The sequence below is a fragment of the Mustela nivalis genome (genome assembly GCF_964662115.1).
Source record: "Mustela nivalis genome assembly, chromosome: 18".
Taxonomy (NCBI): domain Eukaryota; kingdom Metazoa; phylum Chordata; class Mammalia; order Carnivora; family Mustelidae; genus Mustela; species Mustela nivalis.
Genome location: NC_139037.1, coordinates 15,853,502 through 15,878,291, shown reverse-complemented (window position 1 = coordinate 15,878,291; position 24,790 = coordinate 15,853,502). Strand labels below are relative to the sequence as shown.

The 24,790-nt window shown below is 42.1% G+C and overlaps 1 protein-coding gene across 3 annotated transcripts in view; it reads left to right on the top strand.

The window, feature by feature from the left end:
• WWP2 (WW domain containing E3 ubiquitin protein ligase 2) overlaps positions 1-24,790 on the top strand; it is a 147,652-nt gene that overhangs the window by 74,279 nt on the left and 48,583 nt on the right. For all 3 annotated transcript variants that reach the window (XM_082711686.1, XM_082711687.1, XM_082711688.1), the window contains one exon: positions 16,886-17,013. In XM_082711686.1, the coding sequence (XP_082567812.1) occupies positions 16,886-17,013 (128 nt within the window). The remainder of the gene's footprint in view (positions 1-16,885; positions 17,014-24,790) is intronic.

Here is a 24,790-nt window from a genome sequence, read left to right as displayed (position 1 = left end):
AATTTTTCACTAATTAAAATCCTGCACTATACATTATTATACACTTATCTCTTCAGATCTATGTATTTTGTAGGTATTTTTGGGGCATTTCTTCTCCATGAGCCTAGAAAGGTGTGGTGTGTGCCAGAAAGCTGGTTGGGAACTTTTCAGGAACTAGGACAAGGTAAGGCAGATGTCTGTACTTGAAGGCAGTATTGGTTCCACAGACAAGAATGCTGGGCTCTGAGCTAGGTTGTGGTGATAAACAGATGGAAAGCCATGCTCCCCGTCATCAAGGACATCTAGTGGGAGATACGAAGGTGACCATCAGTGTAGCGCAATGGACTGTGTAGTGGTGGTGAGTTCACATGCGAGAGGAAGGTAGTGGGAAGTGTTCCTGAATCTACCTGGGGGGTTTTGGGGAATGCCTCCCATGTTTGAGCTGTACTTTGGAAGGAGTTTGAAGACCAGTGTGGTATCAACGTAAGGCAAGTCACTCCAGGAAGAGGGTACAGCATGGTCAAAGGCAAGGCAGAATAAAGAGAACTTAGCATATTTGAGGAACTATTAATCATTTGCTAATGTCCGTATAAAAGATATTTGTGGAGATAGCTATAGCAAACTGGTTCACAGACCAGCTCTAGGATGCCACCTGTTTACTTGCTTCGCTTTGGGGGGTTTTTTAAGAGCAGTGTTAGGTTTACTGCAAAATTGAATGGAGATTTCCCATAAACCTGACCCCACGTACACAGTCTTGCCTTCTGTCAACATCACACACTGGCATAGCCCATTTGTTAAACAGTTGATGAACCTACACGGACATACCATTATCCCCAAAGTCCATAGTTGGCATTACAATTCACTCTCAGTGTTGTACGTTCTTTGGGTTTTGATGAACTTACAGTGACACTTACCTACCATTATAGTGTCATATAGATTAGTTTCGCTGCCCTGAGCATCCTCTGGGCTCGACTTTTTCATCCTTCTCTCACCCTCAACTCCTGCAACCACTGATTCTTTTATGGTTCCCAAAAGCTGCCTTTTCTAGAACATCATATAATTGGAATCAAAGTATGTGGCTCAGATTGGCTTCTTTTCCTCAATAATATGCATTTAGGCTCCCTTCCTGTCTCTTTATGGACTGAGAGCTCATTTCTTTTTAGCGCTGAATAATACTCCATTGGCTGTACCACAGTTGATTCATCCATTCACCTACTGAAGAACAGGCTTGATTCTTTCCAGGTTTTGACAACCATGAATAAAGCTGGTATAAACATCTGTGTGCAGGGTTTTTTTGTGTGTGCACATGTTTTAACTCCTTCAGGTACCAAGGAGAGTGACTGTTGTAAGAAACTGCCAGGCTGTCTTCCAAAGTGGTTGCACCGTATTGCCTTCCAACCAGCAATGAAACAGAGTTCCTATTGTTCCGTACCCTCACTAATATTTGGTGTTATCAGTGTTCTAGATTCTGGCCATTCTTAAAGCTTTGTAGTAGTATCTCATTGCTGTTTTAATTTGCATTTTCCTGATGACATATGATGTACGGCATTTTTTTTCTTTCAAGTTTTTATTTAAATATAGTTAGTTAACATATATGATAAAATTGGTTTCAGATGCAGAATTTAGTGATTCATCACTTACGTACAACACCCAGAGCTGATTGCAACAAGTGCCCTCCTTAATACCTATCACTCATTTAACCCCCCCCACCATCAACCCTCAATTTGTTCTCTATCATTCTGGTTTACTTCTCTCTCTTTTTTCCCTCTCCTAGTGTATTCATTTGTTTTGTTTCTTCAATTCCACATGAGTCAAATCCTATGGTATTTGTCTTTAACTTACTTGACTTCACATAACATCTTCTGGCTCCATCCACGTCATTGCAAATGGCAAGGTTTCATTCTTTTTGGTGGCTGATATTCCGTTTTATTTTTTATTATTTTTTTTATTTTTTAAAGGTTTTATTTATTTATTTGACAGAGAGAGATCACAAGTAGGCAGAGAGGCAGGCAGAGAGAGAGAGAGAGGAGGAAGCAGGCTCCCCACCAAGGAGAGAGCCCGATGCGGGTGGGATCATGACCTAAGCCGAAGGCAGAGGCTTTAACCCTCTAAGCCACCCAGGTGCCCCTGATATTCCGTTTTATACACACATACACACATACCCCAACTTTTTTATCCATTAATCATTCAATGGACATTTGGGCTCTTTCTGTAGTATGGCTATTGTTGACAATGCTGCTATAAACATCGGGAACATTGAGGTGCATATGCCCCTTCGAATCTGTATTTTGTATCCTTTGGGTAAATACCTAGTAGTGCAGTTGCTGGGTCGTAGGGTAGCTCTATTTTTAACTTTTTGAGGAACCTCCATACTCTTTTCCAGAGTAGCTACACCAGTTTGCAATCCCACCAACAGTGCAAGAGTGTTCTACCTTTCATAGGTTTTTTTTGTCACCTGTGTATCATCTTTGGTGGGGTGTCTGTTCAGGTCTTTGATCTGTTTTTTACTTGGGTGGTTTCTTTTCTGATTGTTGACTTGTAAGAGTTCTTCATATATTTTGAGTGATAGTCCTTTATCAGATATGTCTTTTGCAAATATTTTCCCCTGGTCTGTGGCTTGTCTTAATTCTCTTGAGCACCTGTTTTTGTAAATAATATTTTATTTGAATACAGCTATGCTTATTCATTTACATACTGTCTGTGGCCCCTTTTATGCTCCAAAGGGGCAGAGTTATGTAGCTGTGGCAGAGATCAGGTGGTCTGCAAAGCCCAAAATATTTGCTCTCCGGCCCTTTGTAGACAGTTTGCTGATCCCTGCTATAGGAGAGGGTAAGAAGGCAAGACCATTTTGTAAAGGGCCTTTATGCTTTACTGAGGACTTGAGATTTTATTCTTTGGAACTAAGGAACCACTGAATTTTGAGCAAGGGTGTGGTGTGCTATTTTTGTGATAAATTATCCAGAAATGTACCAAATGCATAAATTTGAAGCTGTATCACTTAGGGTTCATTGCAGGAAGCAGAAACCATGCTAGGTATTTTGAGCAGAAGGGATTTAATATGGGGAATTAGGTGTTTACAGAAGTCTTTGTATGGGCTGGAGGAACAGTAGTTTCAAGGTCACAGCCTTGCATCTGCAGTCCAGATGTCAGGAAACTGCTACTACCTCTCCAGCTGCCTTCCCTGCACACAGGCAAGATTGCAATAGAAGGCGGCTGGAGTGTTTGCCACGGTGAAGGTTGAGATTAGAACCAGGGACCGAGAGGAGGACTGTTGTAGGAACTGGTGAGATAGAAGTTGATGACTGGCCTTAGGCAGTGGCAGAATGGAGAGAAGTCAAGAGAAATACCTACAAGGCGTCATCATTGAGCAGGACTGGTTGATTGACTAAGAGCCAGAGTGAAGAGCAGGAATAGAGAGGTCTCAGCGCTTTGTGATGTTATTCATGGAAATAAGAAATGGGGGTGGGGGGAGGAGCTTATGAATTTGTCTCTTTAAAATGGCATCTTCCAGAATAGTTGGAAATGGTGTTAGTGGCCATGTGGCCTTGAGGTAGTCATAATCCGAAAGTGTATCCACAGAGGGAGGAATGAAAACCAAACTTTAAGAGATACAGAGCAAAACAAAATGTAATTCTGACATTGAACAACGGGGCCATTATAAGGGTCACCACAGTGAGGGCACAGCGGTGATGTCTCTTTAATTAGGTCTGTATCTGGATTTTGGGATTTTTCAGTTCTAGAAAATTGTGGTTGAAAGGGAGAGGATTTACAGAGAAGCAAATAAGAAGTTGTGTGGGTCTTGGAGAAATGGCTTTTTAGTCATGGTTGCTTAGGCAGCTTGAGTCTGTGGTGATTAAAGAGTAGAACAGAACTGATGGCAGATGCTTTGGACAGATGGGGATGGCCGGGAAGGGGGTTGCTTATGCCAGTTTGTGGCGTAGTATGGAGTGATGAGGTTAGACTTTTCCTTTAGGATTCTGTTGGCGCTGGATGACTCTTTTTGAGAGTGCCAAGGTTTGTGGAGGTGGAACTTTGGCGTTTAGTTTAGTGACTGTCTCTATGATGATGTACTCAGTAGCCTTGATAGAATGACTCCTTTCAAACACTGAAACAGTTCTATATTTAAGTTTTGAATTTAGATGTAAAGTTCCAGAACTGAATTACAGAGTTTATAGAGCATGATGCTTCACCTGTCAGTGTTCTGAAGTTATTATGTACCCTTAGCTTATTAAAAATATAGTGAAGCTATTGGACTCAGTATTCTTTGTGCCTCCCTTCCTGATTTCCCTTTAGGTATTAGTTCATTTCATTCTGGCATCTGGTTCAAGCATCCTGCCAAAATTATACCCACAAAGGCCCACCTGACCTATTTGCAGGTTTAACCTTGTGGACTAGTTCTTTCTGGAAATGTACATCCTGTGCCTTGCAGAATCCCAGGGTGTTCCTCTTTTTTCTGATTTCATTGATATTTATTTATTTATTTATAATTTGATTAAAATTTTTTTTATTTTTAAAAATTATTTTAAATGATTTTATTTATTTATTTGACAGACAGAGATCACAAGTAGGCAGCGAGGCAGGCAGAGAGAGAGAAGGAAGCAGGCTCCCTGCCGAGCAGAGTCCGATTTGGGGCTCAATCCCAGCAGCTGGGATCATGACCTGAGCCAAAGGCAGAGGCTTTAACCCACTGAGCCACCCAGGCACCCCTGATTTAAATTTTTTTTTTTAAAGATTTTATTTTTATTTATTTGACAGAGACAGAGAGATCACAGGTAGGCAGAGAGGCAGGCAAAGAGAGAGAGGAGGAAGCAGGCTCCCTGCTGAGCAGAGAGCCCGATGCGGGGCTCTATACCAGGATGCTGGGATCATGACCCGAGCCAAAGACAGAGGCTTAACTCACTGAGCCACCCAGGTGCCCCTGATTTTTTAAATTTTTAAAAAATATTTTATTTATTTATTTGACAGAGAGAGAGAGATCACAAGTTGGCAGAGAGCCAGGTAGAGAGAGAGGGGGAAGCAGGCTCCCTGCTGAGTAGAGAGCCCGAAGCGGGGCTTGATCCCAGGACTCTGAGATCATGACTTGAGCCGAAGGCAGAGGCTTAACCCACTGAGCCTCTCAGGTGCCCCTGATCTTTATTATTTAAAAAATAAATCTGACCAATGCAATATATTTATATATCTATATATCTATATCTATATCTGTATTATTTAACAACAAGATTCAGGAATAAACAGGCAGTCAGAGAGGCATTATTAAGAAGATGACCTTTCCACAAAGATTAGACAATGAGGGCTGACCATGAGCATATCTGGGAGGAAGAATATTTGGGCAGAGGAATGGCTTCTGCCAAGGCCTTTGGAGGTGGAGCGAGGGTAGGGAGGCCAATCTGGTGGTTGGTGTGGAGGGAGTAGTGGGAAGGAAGGAGATGAGGGAGGCAGTAGGTGGGGCCAGCTTGTCTCTGAGAACTTCCGCTTTATGCATTTCTCAAGATTATTTTATTGGGTCCACGCTCTGAATTTGAAATATGAGTTATGTGCAAATTGAATTTTTTAATCTTTATCTCAGTATCCTCCTTTTTTAGTACTTTTTTTCTGGAAATTTATTTGGTCTGAAGGATGAAAAGGAACAACCTATAACAACATAGATGACACTCAAAAATATTATGCTAAGTGCAGGAGCCTAGACACAAAAGGCTATATTGTGTATGAATCCATTTATATATAACATTCTGGAAGAGGCGAAATCATAGGGATAGATATCCAATCAGCAGTTCCTAGGAATTGACGGGTTGGGTGGTGGGATTAACTGCAAAAGGGTACCAGAAATGTTTGGGGGGGATAGAAATGCTCTGTGTCTTCATTGTGGTGGTGGTAGCACGATTGTATACATTTGTTATAGCTCCTTAGACTGTACCCCTAAAAAGCATGAATTTAACTCTATGTAAATTATACCTGATTTGTAAAAATTTTTAAAAATCTATTTGGTTTGACATTAGCATAGCTGTCCCAGCTTCTTTTTGTTTTGTTTTGCTTGGCATATTTCCCCCCCACCCATTTAGTTTCAACCTTTTTGGTGTTTGTATTTTAGGTGGTATTGCTTGTGACGCCATTGAAGTGTATTTTTAAAATACCGGTATGATAGTGTCTATCTTGAAACTTCACAGGCCATTTATGTTTCTTTGTTTCTGGATATCCTTGGAGTTGTTTCACCATCCTCTTGCCTTTTCTGTGCTGTCTTTTTTGTTTCCTATCTCTGGGCTGACTTTGCACTTTAAGCCTGTGTTTGCTGTGCCTTTTCTTGGTCTTGATGAATTGAAGTCAGCTTTGGCTCGCTGATTATTTGATAATGGAGTGTGAAATTCTGCATCAGCAGTGTGAAGAGAACAGGAACTTACTGGCTTACTCCCTGTCTGAATATTTTGTTTGCCTTTACTATTTAGCATGCCTAACGGGTTCGGTCTACTTTGTGTAGACAAATAGCCTTTAAAGGTACAAGGTTTTAATGACAAAATGACAAGAATTTTTCAAAAATGAAAGTAGTGAAAACCCAGGGTAGAATGTAGTGCAAATAATTATTTCGCAAAGGAGAAGGAGAGCCTAAGACCAGGTTTGTTTGTTGTTGTGTTCTTTTATTTTTTAAAAATGTTACCTTTAAAAAAGGCTTAAGAAAGATTTATTTTAAATCACATCATTCAGTTTTGCTTTCAGCTTAGAAAAGAATGAATTACAGACTACCGAGGAGTGACTTCTTCCATCCACTTCTTTTTGGAGGGGGAGAAGGTGCAGGGGGAGTGGCGCCAAACTCTCAGCCAAATATTGTGTTAAAGGCATCTGTGCATTATTCATCTTTCTCTCCTTAGCAGAGCCTAGAATAGTGCCTTGCTGCACGTAGCAGCAGCTCAATAAATATTTGTTGAGTTGAAAGAGTCTTGTGTTCTCGTTCCGTATTTGCCAAAACTTTGGGGTGGGTCTTGCTACTAGTTTACATTCCTTGGCGCCACTTCTCCTGAGAAGTGATGATTTCAGGGGCCCAGGGTGTAGGGGAGACTTTTTATCAGGACTGCCTTGTGCTTTCCAGGGCATAGCCTAATCGCCAAGAGCATGGTGGGTTCCCTGTGCCTGCTCTCTCCTGTTTCATCTGTTTTTTTCTTCATGACTGGTATTTCCGTACTGAACCGTTTGCGTGGACTATTCTTTTCAAATCTTTGCAACTTTTTAGGTTGACATTGGAATCAGACACAAGTTGATACATAAATATGTCTTTTTTGGGAAAAGAATGTGTAAAGTCCCTGGAGCTGAACTGTACCATAGGAGAATGTAACCCATTAAGAACAGTAATGCCTCACTTATATATAGTTGAAATTCCCAAGTGAATGTTGAATCTTTGATGCTTGTCTCATAAAAGGACATCATATTACAGAAATGCTGTTGCTGTGAGATGAGCCCTGATCACATAGAGCTGTACCACACCTGCATAAGGCGTTCTGGAATCGGAGTGAAATAGGGTGATCTGTAAGAATTTGGCCAAGGCTGTTATCTAGCCTCATATTTGAAAGTTGGTATAGTCTTCTGTGGAAATTGACATTTATTTGTATTGAAAAGTTGTATCAGTTTTCTATTGCTGTGTAATAAATCACCACAAACTTAGGCCTTAAAGCGATAACATTTTTTAGCTCATAATTCTATAGCAGCACAGTGTGGCTGGCTGGGCTGCTGCCTTCTGATCTGGAAAGCCTAAGGAGGACTTTGCTTTAAGCTCATTCCGGTGGTTGGTAGACTTCTGTTACTTTCGGGTGTAGGACTAAGGTCCTTATTTCCTTCCTGGCTGTTAACTGGGGCCTCGCTTAGGTATGGAAAGCCACCTGCATTCCTTCTCATATAGGTACCGCCCCCCACTCCCTTGAGCTTTCAGTCAATCTCTCTGATTTTCTTTTCTGCTCTCCACTTCTGACATCTGCTAGAGAAAGCATACTGTTTTGATATTATATAATAAGATCAGGCCTGCTTGTATGAGCCCTTTCTTAAATTTACCGGTGCCACATAATATAACATAATGAAGGGTGCGATATTTTGTCACATTCACTGGTTTTAGGCATTAGGGTGGAGTATCTGGGAGGAGGGGTCATTCTAGAAATTCTGCCTACCATAGAAGGTGTCTCTCTAAATTCTCATGTTTAGTCACTCGCCTACTCTTTACTTGTTAGAATATGCTTAAAAATTATAGCTAGAACAAATAAAAACCCATGCCAAATAAAACTTGTTGGATTTAGAGATTGTCTCACAATTTTAGTATATGCTTTTGGGCATGAATTGAGTCTAGTGAAATGATTTTTATTTCTAGACATGATATTAGAGAATGTTTTTACATGATGCTTAGAGCTGGTCTTTCCGGAAGGCAGTAGCTCTGATACTTCTTAGTTACCTCGTAGGCCCTGGATTCCATTCCCTGGCTGGATGCCATTCTCTGGAGGGATGGTGGGAGATGAGGATGTGATGAGTGACTGGGCTCCAGAGAACATAGGCAGCACTTGAGGTTACAGGCCCAAGAGTACTTTTGAACTTGGCAGCCTGCTTCTTTTATTCATTCAGCAAATATTTTTACATGCCTTCTTGTGGGACCAGGCTCATGCTGGGTGCTGGTTATGCAAAGGTACACAAAAGAGATACGGTGCCTGCCCTCATGGATGTTCTTGGAGATAGACATTGAACAAATAAACACACAAACAAATACATAATTACAAATAGAAGTATTTTAATACTTCTGTTTGCCATAAAAGGAAAATTAGAATGCTTTGTGAGAGAGTATCAAGGAACTTATTGTAGCCTCGGAGATGAGGCCCATTTAGACCAAGATTTGGTTTCGGTGCCCAGAGAAGCGTCTGCCAGGTGAGTAGATGTACAAAGACCCTCAATTATCCTCAGGAGCAGTTTAGAGGGATGTTCTGAGGAATGTCCAAGGACCATACTCTTTTTGGAGCTTACCTCACTTCCACTGGATTTCTGCCTTTGTGATTTGCTGGGTCAGAACGCTTAGGAATAACAGCAGAATGCACTGTTTGACCCCAGTATCTCAGGTCCCTATGTCGACCTTTTTGGTCTGAGGTTGTAGCACAAGGGACACTCGAAAGAGACGACTTGAGTAGGACAAGGTGGAGACGCCCTTCTGGCTTACCTGTACGAAACGAGGTGGGGCTCCGCCTCGTGGGGATCTCAGGGTCTGCTCATGCAGGTTCCTCCTGCATGAGAGCCGGTGGCCCACAACGCTTGCCGCTTGAGCTGCATATGTCCTCGTGGCATCTGAGGGCAAGGGACATTGATCAGTCATTGACTGCTGCAGCGAGCTGGGTAGAATGAGGAGTGAATACTTCCCCTGAACTTCAGCTCCCGTTCAGCTTGGGGAGGGTGTTGGGGTATTCTTTTCTGTTATTCTCGACCTACAACATGGAATTAGGTTAGAGGAATCGTATGTTCTTGTGTAAGATGAATCTTTTAGTCTCTTAAAGCTGCCACTGTTGAGATGATTGCTCTGTACTCCAGGTTGGGCACAAGTAAATCATTTGTCTTTCCAAAACGTTGAATGGACTTGGCAGCAGTTTTATTTTTACCTTTCCTGTCATTTCAGAGGCTGGCAGCCTAGAGGTAGGGTGTGGAATGGAGCTGTAAATTACCCTTGGTTTGATGAGAATGGTCCCAGTTTAACTCTTAATTGCGCCTTCCCTTTTCACCTCTCCTTTTTCATCCCTTCCTTATTTTTATTTATTTGTTTGTTTGTTTATTTATCTATTTATTTAGTTTCCCCTGAATCCACATTTGAATGGAGAGGAAGGATTGAGGAGCGTGGAGGTGGGGAGCAGGTTTGATTGACAATGCATCTCTGAATGGTGGAAACCATTTCTTTTCCCATCGCCAATTCCTTTTTTTTTTCATTGCTTCTATTTTAAGTGCCTGTTTTTTGTGCTGGTTCTGTCTTACTGGAAACTGGCCCAGCCTCACTCAGTTTTGTTTCCATGCTGCTATTAAAAGACAATGCCCAGTTAAGAGGCCATGGAGGAGGGGCCGAACAGCCACCCTCTTGGGTCCAGTCATCCCGGCAAATATCAGTTTGCTGGATTGGAACGTGAGAAGAGTTTGAAGGTTATTAGGTGATTTTTAACTTTTGCATTATTATCGATTGGACTTTGTAAATGGAGGAAAACTCACTGTTAGTTGTTACACTCTGAAACTTTGTATGAGCTGAGGTCAAATACTAATGGGCTGAATCTGAGGTCACAGAACCTCCCTTTTGTACCCCAGTCCTCTCACAGAACCTCCCTTTTGTACCCCAGTCCTCTTTTACCAACGTAGAAAATTTTGCTCAGCAACCTGTGTCCAGGCAACCAGGAATTCTAAGTATTTCAGAGAAATGTATTCCTGAGCTTTTTTTTTTTTTTTTTTTTAAGATTTTATTTATTTATCAGAGAGAGAGGGGGAGAGAGCGAGCACAGGCAGACAGAATGGCAGGCAGAGGCAGAGGGAGAAGCAGGCTCCCTGCTGAGCAAGGAGCCCAATGTGGGACTCGATCCCAGGACGCTGGGATCATGACCTGAGCCGAAGGCAGCTGCTTAACCAACTGAGCCACCCAGGCGTCCCTATTCCTGAGCTTTGAAGAACCCTCACATTTAGTAATACAGAGTGTTTGGAGAGTCTTAAATATCGCCTAAAGTACATTCTTCCTGAGATTCTTGGTTTTTGTGTGTGGGGTTTTTTTTGTTGTTGTTTTTTTGTTTTTTGTTTTTTTGTTTGTTTTTTTTTAGCATTTCCTCACACAGTAAGTTACCTGTCTTTTAAAACTTTTGCTGACTTTTATTTTTTCTCGTGTGATGAACTGTTTTTTCAGTGGCTGAAATATATAAATTGATGTTTAAAAATTATTAAGTTAGGTTTACTGAGGTGTACTTTATAAACAGTAAAATTCATCCTTTGCTGTGTATAGTTCTGTGGGTTTTGACAGAAGCATAAGTCCGGTAGCCACTACTGTATTCAAGATATAGATAGCTTTATCTTCCTGAAAAATTCCCTTGTGGCTCTTTGCAGTCATCCTCTCTTTCTACCTCCCACCACTGGCCAACACCAATCTGTTTTCTTTCCATACAGTTTGCCTTGCTTTGTCCTAAATACTATAAAAATGGAATGAAACACTGTAGCCTTTTGAGCCTGTCTTCTGGTTCCTGTAGTGTGTTTGATGTGAATCTATGTTGTTACATGTATTAGTAGTTTGTTTGCTTTTATTTGCTACGTACTAGTCCCTTATATGGATGTACCACAGTCTGAAGGACTTTGGGTTGTTAACCGTTTTGGAAATTATGAATAAAGTCACTATAAAATATGGCTAAAGTTTATGGAAACATATTTTCCCCCCATTTTTGGGTAAATACCTAGGAGTGGGATTGCTGGTTTGTATGCTAAGTGCATATTTAACTTTATAAGAAACTGCCAATGGTTTTTCTTTTCTTTTTCCTCCAAACTGTAATCTAAAGTGGCTGTACCACATTCCATTCCTTCCAGCAGTGTTTGACTTTCAGTTGCTTTGTGTCCATGTTCCTCAGCACTTGCTACTGTCAGTTCTTTTGTTTGTCTGTTTTTATTGTGTCCATCTAATAGGCATGTGATGGTATCTCATTGTGATTTTAATTCATATTTCCCTAATGACTAAGGATGTTGAACAACTTTCTGTGTTTATTTGCCTTTTCTAGATTGTCTCTGGTGAAATGTTTGTTAAAATCTTTTTTTTTTTTAAAGATTTTATTTATTTATTTGACAGAGAGAAATCACAAGTAGATGGAGAGGCAGGCAGAGAGAGAGAGAGGGAAGCAGGCTCCCTGCTGAGCAGAGAGCCCGATGCGGGACTCGATCCCAGGACCCTGAGATCATGACCTGAGCTGAAGGCAGTGGCTTAACCCACTGAGCCACCCAGGCGCCCCTGTTAAAATCTTTTGATTATTTTTTATATTGGTTTGTTATTGAGTTTTGAGAGTTCCTTATATATTCTGGATTTAAGTCCTTTATCATATAAATAGTTTCAAATATTTTTTCCCAGTCTCTGGATTACCTTTTTGTTTTCTTGACAATGTCTTTGGAAGAGCAGGAATTTTGAATTTTGATGAAGCTACCAACTATGTTTAAAAATCAGTTTCCCGGGGCACCTGGGTGGCTCAGTGAGTTCAAGCCTCTGCCTTTGGCTCAGGTCATTATCCCAGGGTTCTGGGATCAAGCCCTGCATCAGGCCCTCTGCTTAGCAGGGGGCCTGCTTCCTCCTCTCTCTCTCTCTCTGCCTGCCTCTCTGCCTACTTGTGATCTCTGTCTGTCAAGTAAATAAATAAAATCTTTAAAAAAAAAATCAATTTCCTCATGAAGGATATGATAGACTAATCTCAAATTCTAAGCCACCACCAAATTTTGAATTCCACTGTTAATTTTGCAAAAGGTTTTGTGTTCTGACTTGTGAGCTATTACTTTTTTGGATTGTTCCTCTTCTTTTCACTTATACTTCCAGTGCTAGGGCAGGCCTCTTTTTAAACCAAAGAAACAAAGTTTTGTTCAACTACACCACATAAATTATTGCTTATGTGAGGCTCCTGGGTGGCTCAGCCAGTTAAGTGCTTGCCTTCAGCTCAGGTTAAGAACCCAGAGTCCTGGGATTGAGTCCCACATCGGGCTCCCTGCTCAGTGGGGGGACTGCTTCTCCCTCTGCCTGCTGCTCCCTTTGCTTGTGCTCGTTCTCCCTCTGTGTCAAATAAATAAAATCTTTAAAAAATTATTGTATATGTGATGATGGTCAACAAAGTTGTACTGGAGTGACACTGCCAAATTGTCAGCCAGTCTCACTCACTGGCCCAGTGGCTCTCACATGTCAGTATTGTACAGTGTGATGCAAAATTACAGATCAGTACATTTCCACTAAGATGTAAACTTTTTGAGATCAGGGACTCTTTCTGTTTTTGTCTTTAAGTGTTTGCCAGTTTGCCAAAGGATATGATAAAGAATATGAATCAACAACCAGATGGAAGACACACATAGGGCGAGGTATGAGGAAAGGTGGGGAGCTTCCACGCCCTCTCCAGGCACACCACTCTACCCACATCTCCATGTGTTCACCAACCTGGAGCACCAGGGACCCTTTCTGTTTTGTTATTAGCCCTAGACCGGGGCTTAGTGCTCAGAAAATAATCGAATGCTATTCAGTGGCTTTCATGAAGCCACTTTCATGCAAGATGTCCCAAAGCAACCAGGGCTGTGGCTCTCGGTACAGCTGAGGACTGAGGCCAGCTCTGTGAATGGCAAAGCTTGAATGCCAAGGGACAGCCCAGAGCCCCATCTGGGGGACTTCACATGCAGCAGATCTGCTTCTGGGAACGTGGAGAGAGAATTCTAGGGCCCTGGCCTTGACTGGATTTTTTAGGGAGGCCTCAGGTCCTGAGAGAGGAACTTAGGTAAGGATATACCAGCATTCTGAGTAGGGCATGCTGTTGAGAAAGCTGAATCTGGGTGCCTGGATGGCTCAGTTGGTTGAGCAACTGCCTTAGGCTCCGTCATGATCCTGGAGAGCCAGGATCGAGTCCCACATCAGGATCTCTGCTCAGCAGGGAGTCTGCTTCTCCCTTTGACCTTCCCCCACTCTTCATGCTAGCTCTCTCTCATTATCTCTCTCTCAAATAAGTAAATAAAATCTTAAAAAAAAAAAAAAAGAGCGAGAACTGAATCTCTGTAACTAGGTAACTTGAAACCAGTTGTGGAGTTTTGCTGTTCTATCTTCTGTCTCCGGGGTTGCTTACCACCCTCTCCCCTGCCCTCTGCTGCCTCCCGCCCCTGCTGACTTCTCCACCCTCAAAATGGTGGCGGGATCAGGCCAAAGTTGAAGTCACTGGCAGAGCCGGAGCCAGGCCGCCTGTGGTGGAGCCCAGCTCATCTCCACCCCATCGTCTCACTTTTTTCCTGATACTATTTTGGCTTATGGTGTGTGGTTTCAGCATTTGAGCCAGCTTTTAATCACGACACAATCCCATCTTGTAAGGGCTGAGCGAGTTCTCCAAGAGAGGAAACTGCTGAAGAGATTTTCCTCAACTGCTGAGGCCTGTCTTCCTTCAGAGAGTCTTATGTTAAAGGTAATTCAAGGTGAAAAAAAAAAAGTGGAAACTGCAGACTGAGAGCAAGGGAAGAATCTGGGGAATGGGTGTCTGCGTGTGTGTGTTGGGGGGAGGGCGGAGGTGGCAGTGGGCTGCGGCCAGGGAGGCAGCAATTCCTGCCAAGTGGTCCCAGCTGCCCCTGGTTACAGGCTAATCCCAGCCCTGCTGCAGCCCATCATTCAGGGCGAGCTGCTATCATTAGTGGTGAAGCATTTCTGAGAGTATTCGCTCTCAACTCTGACCACAGGCCCTTTCGGGGAAGGGAGGGAGGAGCCAGGAGACTTAATGGGGCCCACCCTGTTGTCATGTCCAGCTGCTCTGCAGAGGGACAAGCAGCTGCAGACTGGAAGTGATCACGGGCCCCTCAGAGCCTGTGCGTGTGACGGGACTGATGTCGCCTTTCCTGTGCTGCCCACACAGCCTGCTGCTTCTTGAGTGGTACAGCCCTCTACTGTGGGCTGTGTGTACCAAATCAAAAAGGCTTTTTTTTTTTTGTCCTTTTAAGGGTATTCTTGGCTGGAATAAACCTTTTATTAACCAATTTTATCTCTGTCAAGCTCTCTGCACTCAGCACATTCACATACTTTCACCAGTGGCCGAAGATTCTTTCCCTTTGGAACGAATCTGTACTCCTTCTACTTTCGATGAGGAGTTGTGGGAAGATGCTCAATACTAACATTTCTTCCCATGAAGTGGGGACTTTGAAATATTTTTTTTGACTGAGGTGTGGTTGACAGCTTTTAATTTATGAAATTAGCTCAGGGAAAAGTAAGATGGAAAAAGAGAGTCTAAATTAAATCTTTATTTCCATAGCTCAGTTGCACCTTCTTTATCCATTTTTAACGGCCATGCAGTCTTTAGCAGTGAAAAACTTTACGGTTTGCTAGGTGTCTTCTTTCCTTCCTTCCTTCCTTCCATCCATTTTGATCCAAGAAAAAACTTTTTCCTCCTTAAAAAATTGTGTTTTTTCCTTACTTAAAAGTGTATAATTTCTTTCTTTTTTTTTTTTTTAAGATTTTATTTATTTATTTGCCAGACAGAGATCACAAGTAGGCAGCAAGGCAGGCAGAGAGAGAGGAAGAGAAGCAGGCTCCCTGTTGAGCAGAGAGCCCAATGTGGGGCTCGATTCCAGGACCCTGAGATCATGACCTGAGCCGAAGGCAGAGGCTCTAACCCCCTGAGATACCCAGGTGCTGCAAAAGTGTATAATTTCAATGAAGAAAACTAGAAAACTCTAGAAAAGCACAAAAGGAAAAACCAAGGGAATTCATAGTCACAACAGTCAAAGATAATCACTAGTAATATTTTGACTTATGCCTTTCATGTTCGAAAAAGTCCATTTCTTGTGCTGGAGAAGGTGGTTGGTGGGGGCACTTCTCACGCCCCTAGAAACCTCCAAGTTTGTTGTGTTGCGGACTTGTCCCAATACACTGGACGAGAGTCTCACGGGCAGAGGTGTTCTATGGATATGGAGCCTTCCAGCCCAGCAGGGGACCTTTTCCTTTGGACTCTACATCTCACCATCGGCGCAGTGAGCAGTGAAAGAATAGCCTAGGAGGGATTCAGTTCAAGTCCAGGCTGCCCACACCCAGTCTCCACCAAAGAACAGGAGCTCTTGATCTTAGGCTGCCTGGACTTGAGTCTTGCTCCATTGCTTACTTTATCTTCTTTCTTACCTGTAAAATAGGCATAATAATCGTTAACTCCTTCTAGGGTTTCCATGTTAGATGAGATAAAATAAAGTGCACAGCACACCAGGGATACCTGTTACGTCATGTTCCAGCCCAGTGCATAGTACACACTCCTGTAGCTACTGCTGTTCCTTTTGTTGCTGATCGTATTCTCACGGCCCGTGTACATGGTGTGAGACTTCTCTCCAAGCAGGTGTGTGTTCTGGACTTCTGTTTCTTTACCTAGACAGGGGTGGTCTTTTCTTTACTAGACAATATTGAAATACTCTCACTTTTAAATACTCTCACTTGAAAACTAATAGATAATGAGTAGTCAGTAGAATAATCTCCTTTGACAAAACCCCTGGACTGAAGGGTGGGGAGCTTAGACATTGTCACTGAGTGAACAAAGTCGGGACAACAGGACTGGGAGAATACGGACTGCCCATTGCCTCGTGTTCTCTGAAGTTGTCAGACGCTCTGCTCCTGGATTCCGCCGTCTTCGGTGATGTAGATCCCTTTATGCTATGTTCCTCATTTATTTGGAACGGACCATTGAGTCATCTTTCCTAGATAAAACCTGTCAACATATGCGTGGGCTGGAGTTGTCTAGTGCCCCTTGACTTCTTTTTCCCTAGGACTGTATGTTTCTAGCTATAGAGAAAATATATTTAGATAAGTTTTGGGCACTTTTTACCTAATGGGAGAATTATGTAATCTGTAGCCTGTCCAGTGATTGGTGTTTATTTATTACATTTGAGCCCAATAAAAATAATGTGATGGTCATAGGATATTTTGCCAGTTACTTCAGATGTGGGGGCAATTCACTCTGGATTTGTTTACTTCAAGTGGAAAAGTTTACCCAAAGTTGCTTTCTGGGCTATGACCAAGAGGGAAGCTTACCTGTGTCTCTCTGTTTGGAGCCAGCTTCTGTTGAGTCAAAGACTACTGGGGCTTTTAAAAGTCTTATTTCCAATAAATAGTGAGAGAGGGGATACGATGACTTAGATGGGACATACTTCTTTCTTTTTCACAGTGACTTATATCTGTCTGCTTTATACTTTGAATTTCCAGGACACACAGACATTCAGGTGGCTCAGCCAGAACAGCCCCAGCAACTGGTGAGCAAAGCCCTGGTACTAGCAACCGGCACCGCCAGCCCGTCAAGAACCCAACCCACAATGGCTTGGCCAATGGCACAGGTGAGTGACAGCACAAAATACCGGCCTGGACTAAAGCAGTGGCTTCTAACCTTGCTCACTGCGTCAGAATGTAGGGTGGGCTAGAGAAGACTCCAATACTAAAATCCATCAGCCTTCCCATCTTCTTTTGTCTGTGACATATTCTTTTCAGCCGAGAATATTCTCCATATGACTGCAGTCTTCTAAAATATTCCTTTGCACAAAAATCAAAAGTGTTAATTTTTAAATTCATTTCTGATCAGTATTGGGGGAAAGGGGGTACCTTATTTAAATATGACACATTTTTTATTTTCTTAATTTAAGGGAATGATCAGACTAGGGAGAAAAAGACTAAGTATTGTTTCTCAGAGCTGGGTTTGAGCAGATGGCAGCACTGTTGGGATGCTGACTAGCAGCAAAGCGCCATAGGGGGTGTGGATGTGGGGGGGGTGAGTGTGGGGGGCACATTCCGTGGTTGTTCCAGTGAGAGTATTCATACCATTGGAGAATGGGTAGCCCTTCCATATCCACAGAGAACTTTTGTGCCCTTGATTCTACTTCTCTGTAAGTGGGAAGGGAAGGACGTGTTTCAAAACAAATCAATTTTTTTGTCATGCTTTCTTTCTGTCTCCTCAGGACAGTGTCAAATTAAAAAGCAAAAAAGTTTGTTTTTCTCAATGTCTTGGAGATATGTCAAATCTTTAGTGACTGCCAGTCATTTGGTAATTTGTCTTAATTTGAAGCGTTTGGGAGAGGACTTGGATGTTTATTTCAGTAAACTGTAGATGAGGGAGATGCAGATTTTTTAAAAAATGTATTTTTAATTATTTTTTTAAGAGTAGATCTCTTTTTGTTGTTGTTCTGGTTTTTTATTTATTTGACAGAGAGATAGAGAGCACAAGCAGGGGGAGCAGGACAGGGAGAAGCAGGCTCACTCACCCCATGTGGGTGGAGCTTGATCCCAGGACCCTGAGATCATGACCTGAGCCGAAGGCAGATGCTGAACCAACTGAGCCACCCAGGCTCAGATGTTTAAATCAGTACGTGACATGGAATGAGTTTTGTAGATGCTGTGATAGCCGAGGTGTGGCGTGAAGGAGGGGAGATTGGAGCAGCATACCTTCTTGACAGGCTAGTAGATAGGTCTTGTTGCTGCCCCTTGTGAGCCGACTTACTGAGTCAGAGAATTCAACTAGGAATGCTTTCTAGTGGCTTTCAGCTGGCGGGCAGCACCGTATGAGGGCTGCAGAGCCCCTCCGATAGTTCAGGGTGGAGGGGCCTGTCCTTCTGGCCTCTGTGCATGTGTGGTGAGTGGACATTCTCCCTGGAGTTGGGGACCTACCTGAAGGAATTAAGTTAGTTTGTTCCTCCTGAGCCTTGAGGATGAGGATGAGCTGGGGATGAGGAGTACAAGTAGCTACCATCTCAGCGCACCTGGTGCTCCTGTGCTGACCGCCATATTCACGTGCTGGGACATCCAGTCGTAGTGACCATGGGGGGCCCTGGCTTCCAGTCTGGGGGAAGGGGATGGTGAGGTGGCAGCCATGGAATGTGATATAGAAAACCATATATAGCTCCATGAGCACCAATAAACGTGCTTCTCTTTGGAAAATAAGTCACGGGGTGCCTGGGTGGCTCAGTGGGTTAAACATTTGCCTTTGGCTCAGGTCATGATCCCACAGTCCTGGGATCAAGCCCCATGTCAGGCTCCCTGATCAGCAGACGAGTGTGCTTTTCCCTCTCCCTGCCCACGTTCATGCTCTCTAGCTCACTTTTCTCAAATAAATAAATAAAAATCTTTAAAAAAAAAAAAAGGGAAAGAAATAAGTCACTTGTAGAGAAGGGCCACCATTTACAAATGGGGGAGGGGAACTGGGTTTTTGGAACCACTTGTTTCTGGAGGCTGTGGCCAGGCTACCATGGGCCTTTGTTTTTTAGGGGCCTACATTACTTGAAACTGGTTTCCTTCAACCACCTCTGCTTTTCTTATAAAAACTATTGGTAAATTGACTTTATATGGCGATGGTCTTTGAGTCACTCCTATTGGGTACTGGAGCAGATCTGTGTTTCCCCTACGTTTATTTTTAGGTACCGTTGCGTATTGTCCTTATCTCCAGGAACGCTATGTTTCAGCAGACAAGGCAGGTGCCAGCCATGTCTTCAGAAAGCCAAATGTCTCTAACCCCAAACTGCACTGGGAATGTTTTATAGTGTTGTATCTGAGTGCCCAGACTGTTCCCAGAACCCATCTGTGAAGGACAGTCGTTGCATTTTGGGGATTTCTGCCTGTTAAAATACTAAAGCCTTGGCCTCTATCTCGTCTCTCTACTTTCTGCTGCGGTGACGGTTCACCTTTGCTTCCAGCCAGCCTGGGTTTTGTAGGCTTTTTAATGTCTATCCAAGGGGTACAGAAAGATCTTACCTTTCCTTTGGGGAGCAGACAGAAACCCTCCTTTCCGGCAGCACGAGACGAGAAAGGAGTTTGAGGCTTTGAATGAGGACATCTTCATCTTTCAATATGTTGCTCTTAGAACTGTGAGGATCAGTTCCAAAATGGTGGTAGTAGCTGTGCCTCCAGGAAATATTTCCACAGACATACAAGATTTATTTAGCAAGCCTTCTTGGCTATGCTCTGCAGTTATGCATGAAAAAGACATTTAGGGCAAAAACAGAGCTGAGTTCCAGGTGGTTTTTTCATGTTGTCACAACTGTAAAGTATCCTTTTTTGTAAAATGAAAGTGAATGGCAGCCTGTCTGTATAAATGTAACATTACGAAGTTTTAGAAGTGGTGCAGCCGAGTAGATGAATAGTATAGCACTTCATTGAGACCTGTGTGCCATGATTTACTTTCTAACTTTTTATTGAAAACTTTATCCAAGAAAATTACATCTCTTATTCCTCTCTTAAATGTGATTTCCATGCACATAAAGCCTGGAGTCACACTGGTCGCGGTCAGATTCCGGAGGCGCCCCTCCCCCTGCACACACCATGTACAGTATGTGTGTAAGGCCCAGTTTCCTCATTGATAAAATGAGGACAAGAGTATATATCTCATAAAGTTGTTAGAAGGAATAAATTATATAAAACATGTAGAGTGCCTGAGACTGTCAAAGTTAGTTTTTCATACAATTTTAATTATGTAGCATAGATATGAGGGTTTTTAAAATCCCATTTTTTTTTTAAAGATTTTATTTATTTATTTGACAGAGATCACAAGTAGAGAGGCAGTCAGAGAGAGAGAGAGAAGCAGGCTCCCTGTTGAGCAGAGAGCCAGATGCGGGGCTCGATCCCAGGGCTCTGGGATCATGACCTGAGCCGAAGGCAGAGGCTTTAACCCACTGAACCACCCAGACACCCCCAGATCCCATTGTTTTTTTACATACAGTTCTATGTCTATGTTGTCTTGTTTGCTTTTTTAGTGACCTCCTACTGTTTCACAGTTAATATGTCAGAATTCATTTAACCATTCAATTCATACGCATTTCCCTATTATAAAACAAAATCTGATTGCAAATGTCTTTGCACACATCTTTGTTTCTTCTTGCGTAGTTTGAGTCAAAGGACATAAATTTTTAAAAATGAGATCCAATGTGTTATTATCAGCTTGCCTTCCAAAGGGATTGAAGCAATCACAGTAGTATAAAATTTCTGTTAGGTTGTATATGAAGTTTATTTTTTCCTGAAACTGTGTAAATACTGGCTTATCATTTTGCTAACAGCTGTTAAGTGCCACTTCATTGTTGAGCCTAATTGCACGTTTCCAGTTACTAGTTGCTTGCTCGACTGTTTCTTTCCTCTTGTGTGATTTTTTTTTCATAGCATTTGATTTTTGTTTGTTTGGAGATTGAGAGATTTATATATTTTGGTACAAGTTTTTTTTTTTTTTTTAAATTGTGGCAAAATATACATAGCCATTAAACCATTTGAAGTGTGTAATGTAGTAGTATTAAGTACATTGTCAGTGTTATGCAATTGTCACCACCACTGTGCACATCCAGATCTTTCTCATCTTCTCAAACTGAAACTCTGTATCCCTTGAACAATAACTTTCTCCTCTCTATCTGCCCTCCAGCGCCCACCCTTGGTAACCTCTAGTCTCCTCTCTTATTTGTCTTGTTTGCTTATTCTTGGCTCCTGGCTGGCTTGGTCAGTAGGACAAGAGACTCTTGATCTTGGGGTCATGAGTTCGAGCTCCATGCTGTGCATAGAGATTACTGGGGGAGGGGGGGAACTTAAAAGATAACCAGTGGCTAATAATTTAATCTATGATTTTGCTTATTCTGGTACCTCTTATAAGTGGAATAGTTTGTACTTTGTCTCTGGCCTATTTCACTTAGCATGTTTTCAAGATTTATCCACATTGTAGCATGTTTCATTCCCTTTTAAGGCTGAATAATGTTCCATTGCATGTGTATACCACATTTTATTTATCGCTTCATCTATTGGTGGACCCAGTGGATGGTGCTTACCTTTTGGCTGTTTTGAATAATATCAAATAATGCTGTTGTGAATATGGGTGTACATCTTTCAGTTCTTTTGGCTATAAACCTAGGAGTAGAGTTGGTGGGGGTAAATGTCTGGTAGTTTTGTGTAACTTTTTGAGGAGCCCCCAAACTATTTTCCATTGCAGCTGCACCATTTTACATTTCCTCTAGCAGTGAATGAGTGTTCCAGTTTTTTCATATCCCTTGCCAACACTTGTTTTCTGGTGTTTTTTTTTTTTTTTTTTAATGTAATAGCTATCAATATATACTAAGTATTTAGGTCTAAGTTTTATCTGTTAAATTTGTGATTTTAAGTTTCCTTCCTATATTATTGTTTTACATTTTATCTCATTTTCTGTGGCTTTTGTAGTAAAGGGGAATGAAAATTTAAAAATAATTATGCCTGAGCATTTAAAAAAAATGTTTATAGTTTTACTTTTTGCTTCAGTAGTAGAAAAAATTCTCTCTTGTCTGTGGCTAGGATAAATACTTTATCTGTTTGACTTTTTTTTTTTTCATGATTACAAAATAACTTATCCTAATGGAATGTTGTATACTGATATGTCTGAATACATATTAAATATAATGAAGTCTGGGTCCGAATTAATTTTTCTTTATATTAGGGTCCTATTATTCCAGAAACAATTTTTTTTCCTCGCTGGTGGTTTTACTTAGTGTTTATCACTTATCATGTTCTTAATATGTAGTGAGAATTTATTTCTGAACTCATTCCATTTATTTCCAGTTTGGGGCTGTTCCCATGTGATTCTGATTCTTGACGTGTGATAGTGTGTTTTCTAATGTTTTGAAGGGTTATTCCTGATATTTTTTGGTATTACACATTTTCAGAACAAATTTCAGTCTTTGAGTTCTTAGAAGTGTGATGGGATATACTTGGAAGTTGGGCAAATCTGTGTTTTGGTCAAGGAAGGACTGAACTTTCCCATGGTATGGCTTTGTAAGGTTTTCAAGTCTCTCTTCTTGCTTTCCAGCTAATTTTTCTTCTTTTTCCCCCCCATCTAATTTGGTTGTTTTTCTTTATATAAGCGCCTCACCGAGTGTCATGCTAATAATGAAAGATTTTTCTGGTTTTGGTTGCTCTCATGAAGAACCGAGCAGCTAGTTGCCTTGGAATCCATTGCTTGTGTTTCATGGATGAGCGATAGTGACTGCTTTGCTGTGAATCATATGTTATGAGCTGATCTTCAGTTTAAAAAGTTTCCACTGTTGGCAATAGCCTTTGCCATGCCTGAATGTGGGGGTTAAAAAGGCCTGTGTATATACCAAGAGCCAGCACTATGCTACACACACCTGAAGGTCTTGGAACATACAGTGAGCTGGCAGCGTGTCCAGGATTAAGAACAAGAATTTACAAATCCTGATCTTTTCTTGGCTAACTGCGACTAGGGTATGTCTCAGTCCTGACTGAATAACTGATTCATAAATTTAAGTTGTTTAACCAGCCTCACAGAGGGAAGCTTGTGAAATATTCCTTGTTGCAGAAACCAGAGGCCGTTCAACTACCATTTTACCTACTTACCCCATTTACTGCGTCATCTTGGTACCCAACTTTTTTTCCCATAGGGGAAAGCCTTCAAAGCCATCTTCGTTTCTTCTCCCGTCCATTCCTCTCCCCTCTTCCTCCAAGTAAAACCATTGCTTTTACTTTGTGGTGTTCTGGATTTGAGTACTGGTTTTGCTATTTGCCAACTGCATGGCTCCTGTCTGGATGGAACCTCTGAGCTTCAGTTTTGTCTTAAATAGAATGAGAATAGTAGGGGTGCCTGGGTGGCTCAGTGGGTTAAAGCCTCTGCCTTCGGCTCAGGTCATGATCCCAGAGCCCTGGGATCGAGCCCCGCATCAGGCTCTCTGCTCAGCAGGGAGCCTGCTTCTCTCTCTCTCTCTCTGCCTGTCTCTCTGCTTACTTGTGATCTCTCTCTGTCAAATAAATAAATAAAATCTTAAAAAAAAAAAAAAAGAATGGGAATAGTTATCTTCCTTGCAGAGCTATTAGGCAGGTAAAAGAGTTGATGAAAATAAGTTTGCTAAAGGGATTGTAGGTTCCTGGATTGGATCTTGGAACAGAAAAAGGGCATGAGTGGTAAAGCTGGTGCATCCAAATAAAGTCTGAAGTTGGGTTGATAGTAATGTACTGGTGTTCATTTTTCAGCTTCAACATATGTGTTAACCTTCCCGTACTATTGCTCTTCGTGGTATCTTTTCAACTTTTCTGTAAGTCTATAAAGTTATTCCAAAATAAAAATGAAAAGAAACTGCTTTGTGATTGATAGTGTTACACAAATGTCAGATGGTTTTATTTCAGACTTCTTTCACTAGATTATTAGGTTTATTAAACAAGTATTTCTTTTTGGGGGGAAGATTTTATTTATTTATTTGACAGACAGAGATCACAAGTAGGCAGAGAGGCAGGCAGAGAGAGAGAGGGGGAAGCAGACTCCCTGCTGAGCAGAGAGCCCGATGTGGGGCTCGATCCCAGGACCATGGAATCATGACCTGAGCTGACGGCAGAGGCTTTAGCTCACTGAGCCACCCAGGTGCCCCTAAACAAGTATTTCTTGAACAAATATCTGTCGAATGACATTTTGCTAAGGAGCATAGATGGTGTAAAGAGTTATAAAATAAGGGGGCATGTGGGTGGCTCGGCCAGTTGGGCATCTGCCTTTGGCTCAGATCCTGATCCAGGGTCCTGGGATCGAGCCCTGCATTGGGTTCCCTGCTCGGTGGGCAGCCTGCCTGTCCTGCTCCCCCTGCTTGTGCTTTCTCTCTCTGTCAAATAAATGAATCTTTTTTTTTTTTAAAGATTTTATTCATTTCTTTGACAGAGAAAGATCACAGGTAGGCAGAGAGGCAGTCAGAGAGAGAGAGAGAGAGAGAGAGAGAAGCGGGCTTCCCGCTGAGCAAAGAGCTGGATGATCCCAAGACCCTGAGATCATGACCTGAGCCGAAGGCAGCGGCTTAACCTACTGAGCCATCCAGGTGCCCCAGTGAATAAAATCTTTAAAAAAATTATAAAATAAGTTTCTGCCCTCCAGTCTGTTTAGAAAAAGAAGCTCAAGACACTGTCAGCTAAGTATCAACACAGCAGATGTCACAGGGGCTGTGTGTTGAGTAGTCAAGAGCACAGGTATTGTGGGATTCATGGAGAGGATCAGTCTGGCTTATGTGGTGTAGAGGGCTCCAGGGAGTGGGGCTCAAGTGAGAAAGAGGTGTAGACAAGAACACAGGAGACAGAGAGTGGAAGTAGTGAAAAACAAAGGAAACAAATTTGCTCTTGTTTTCAAGAAGGGTGCAG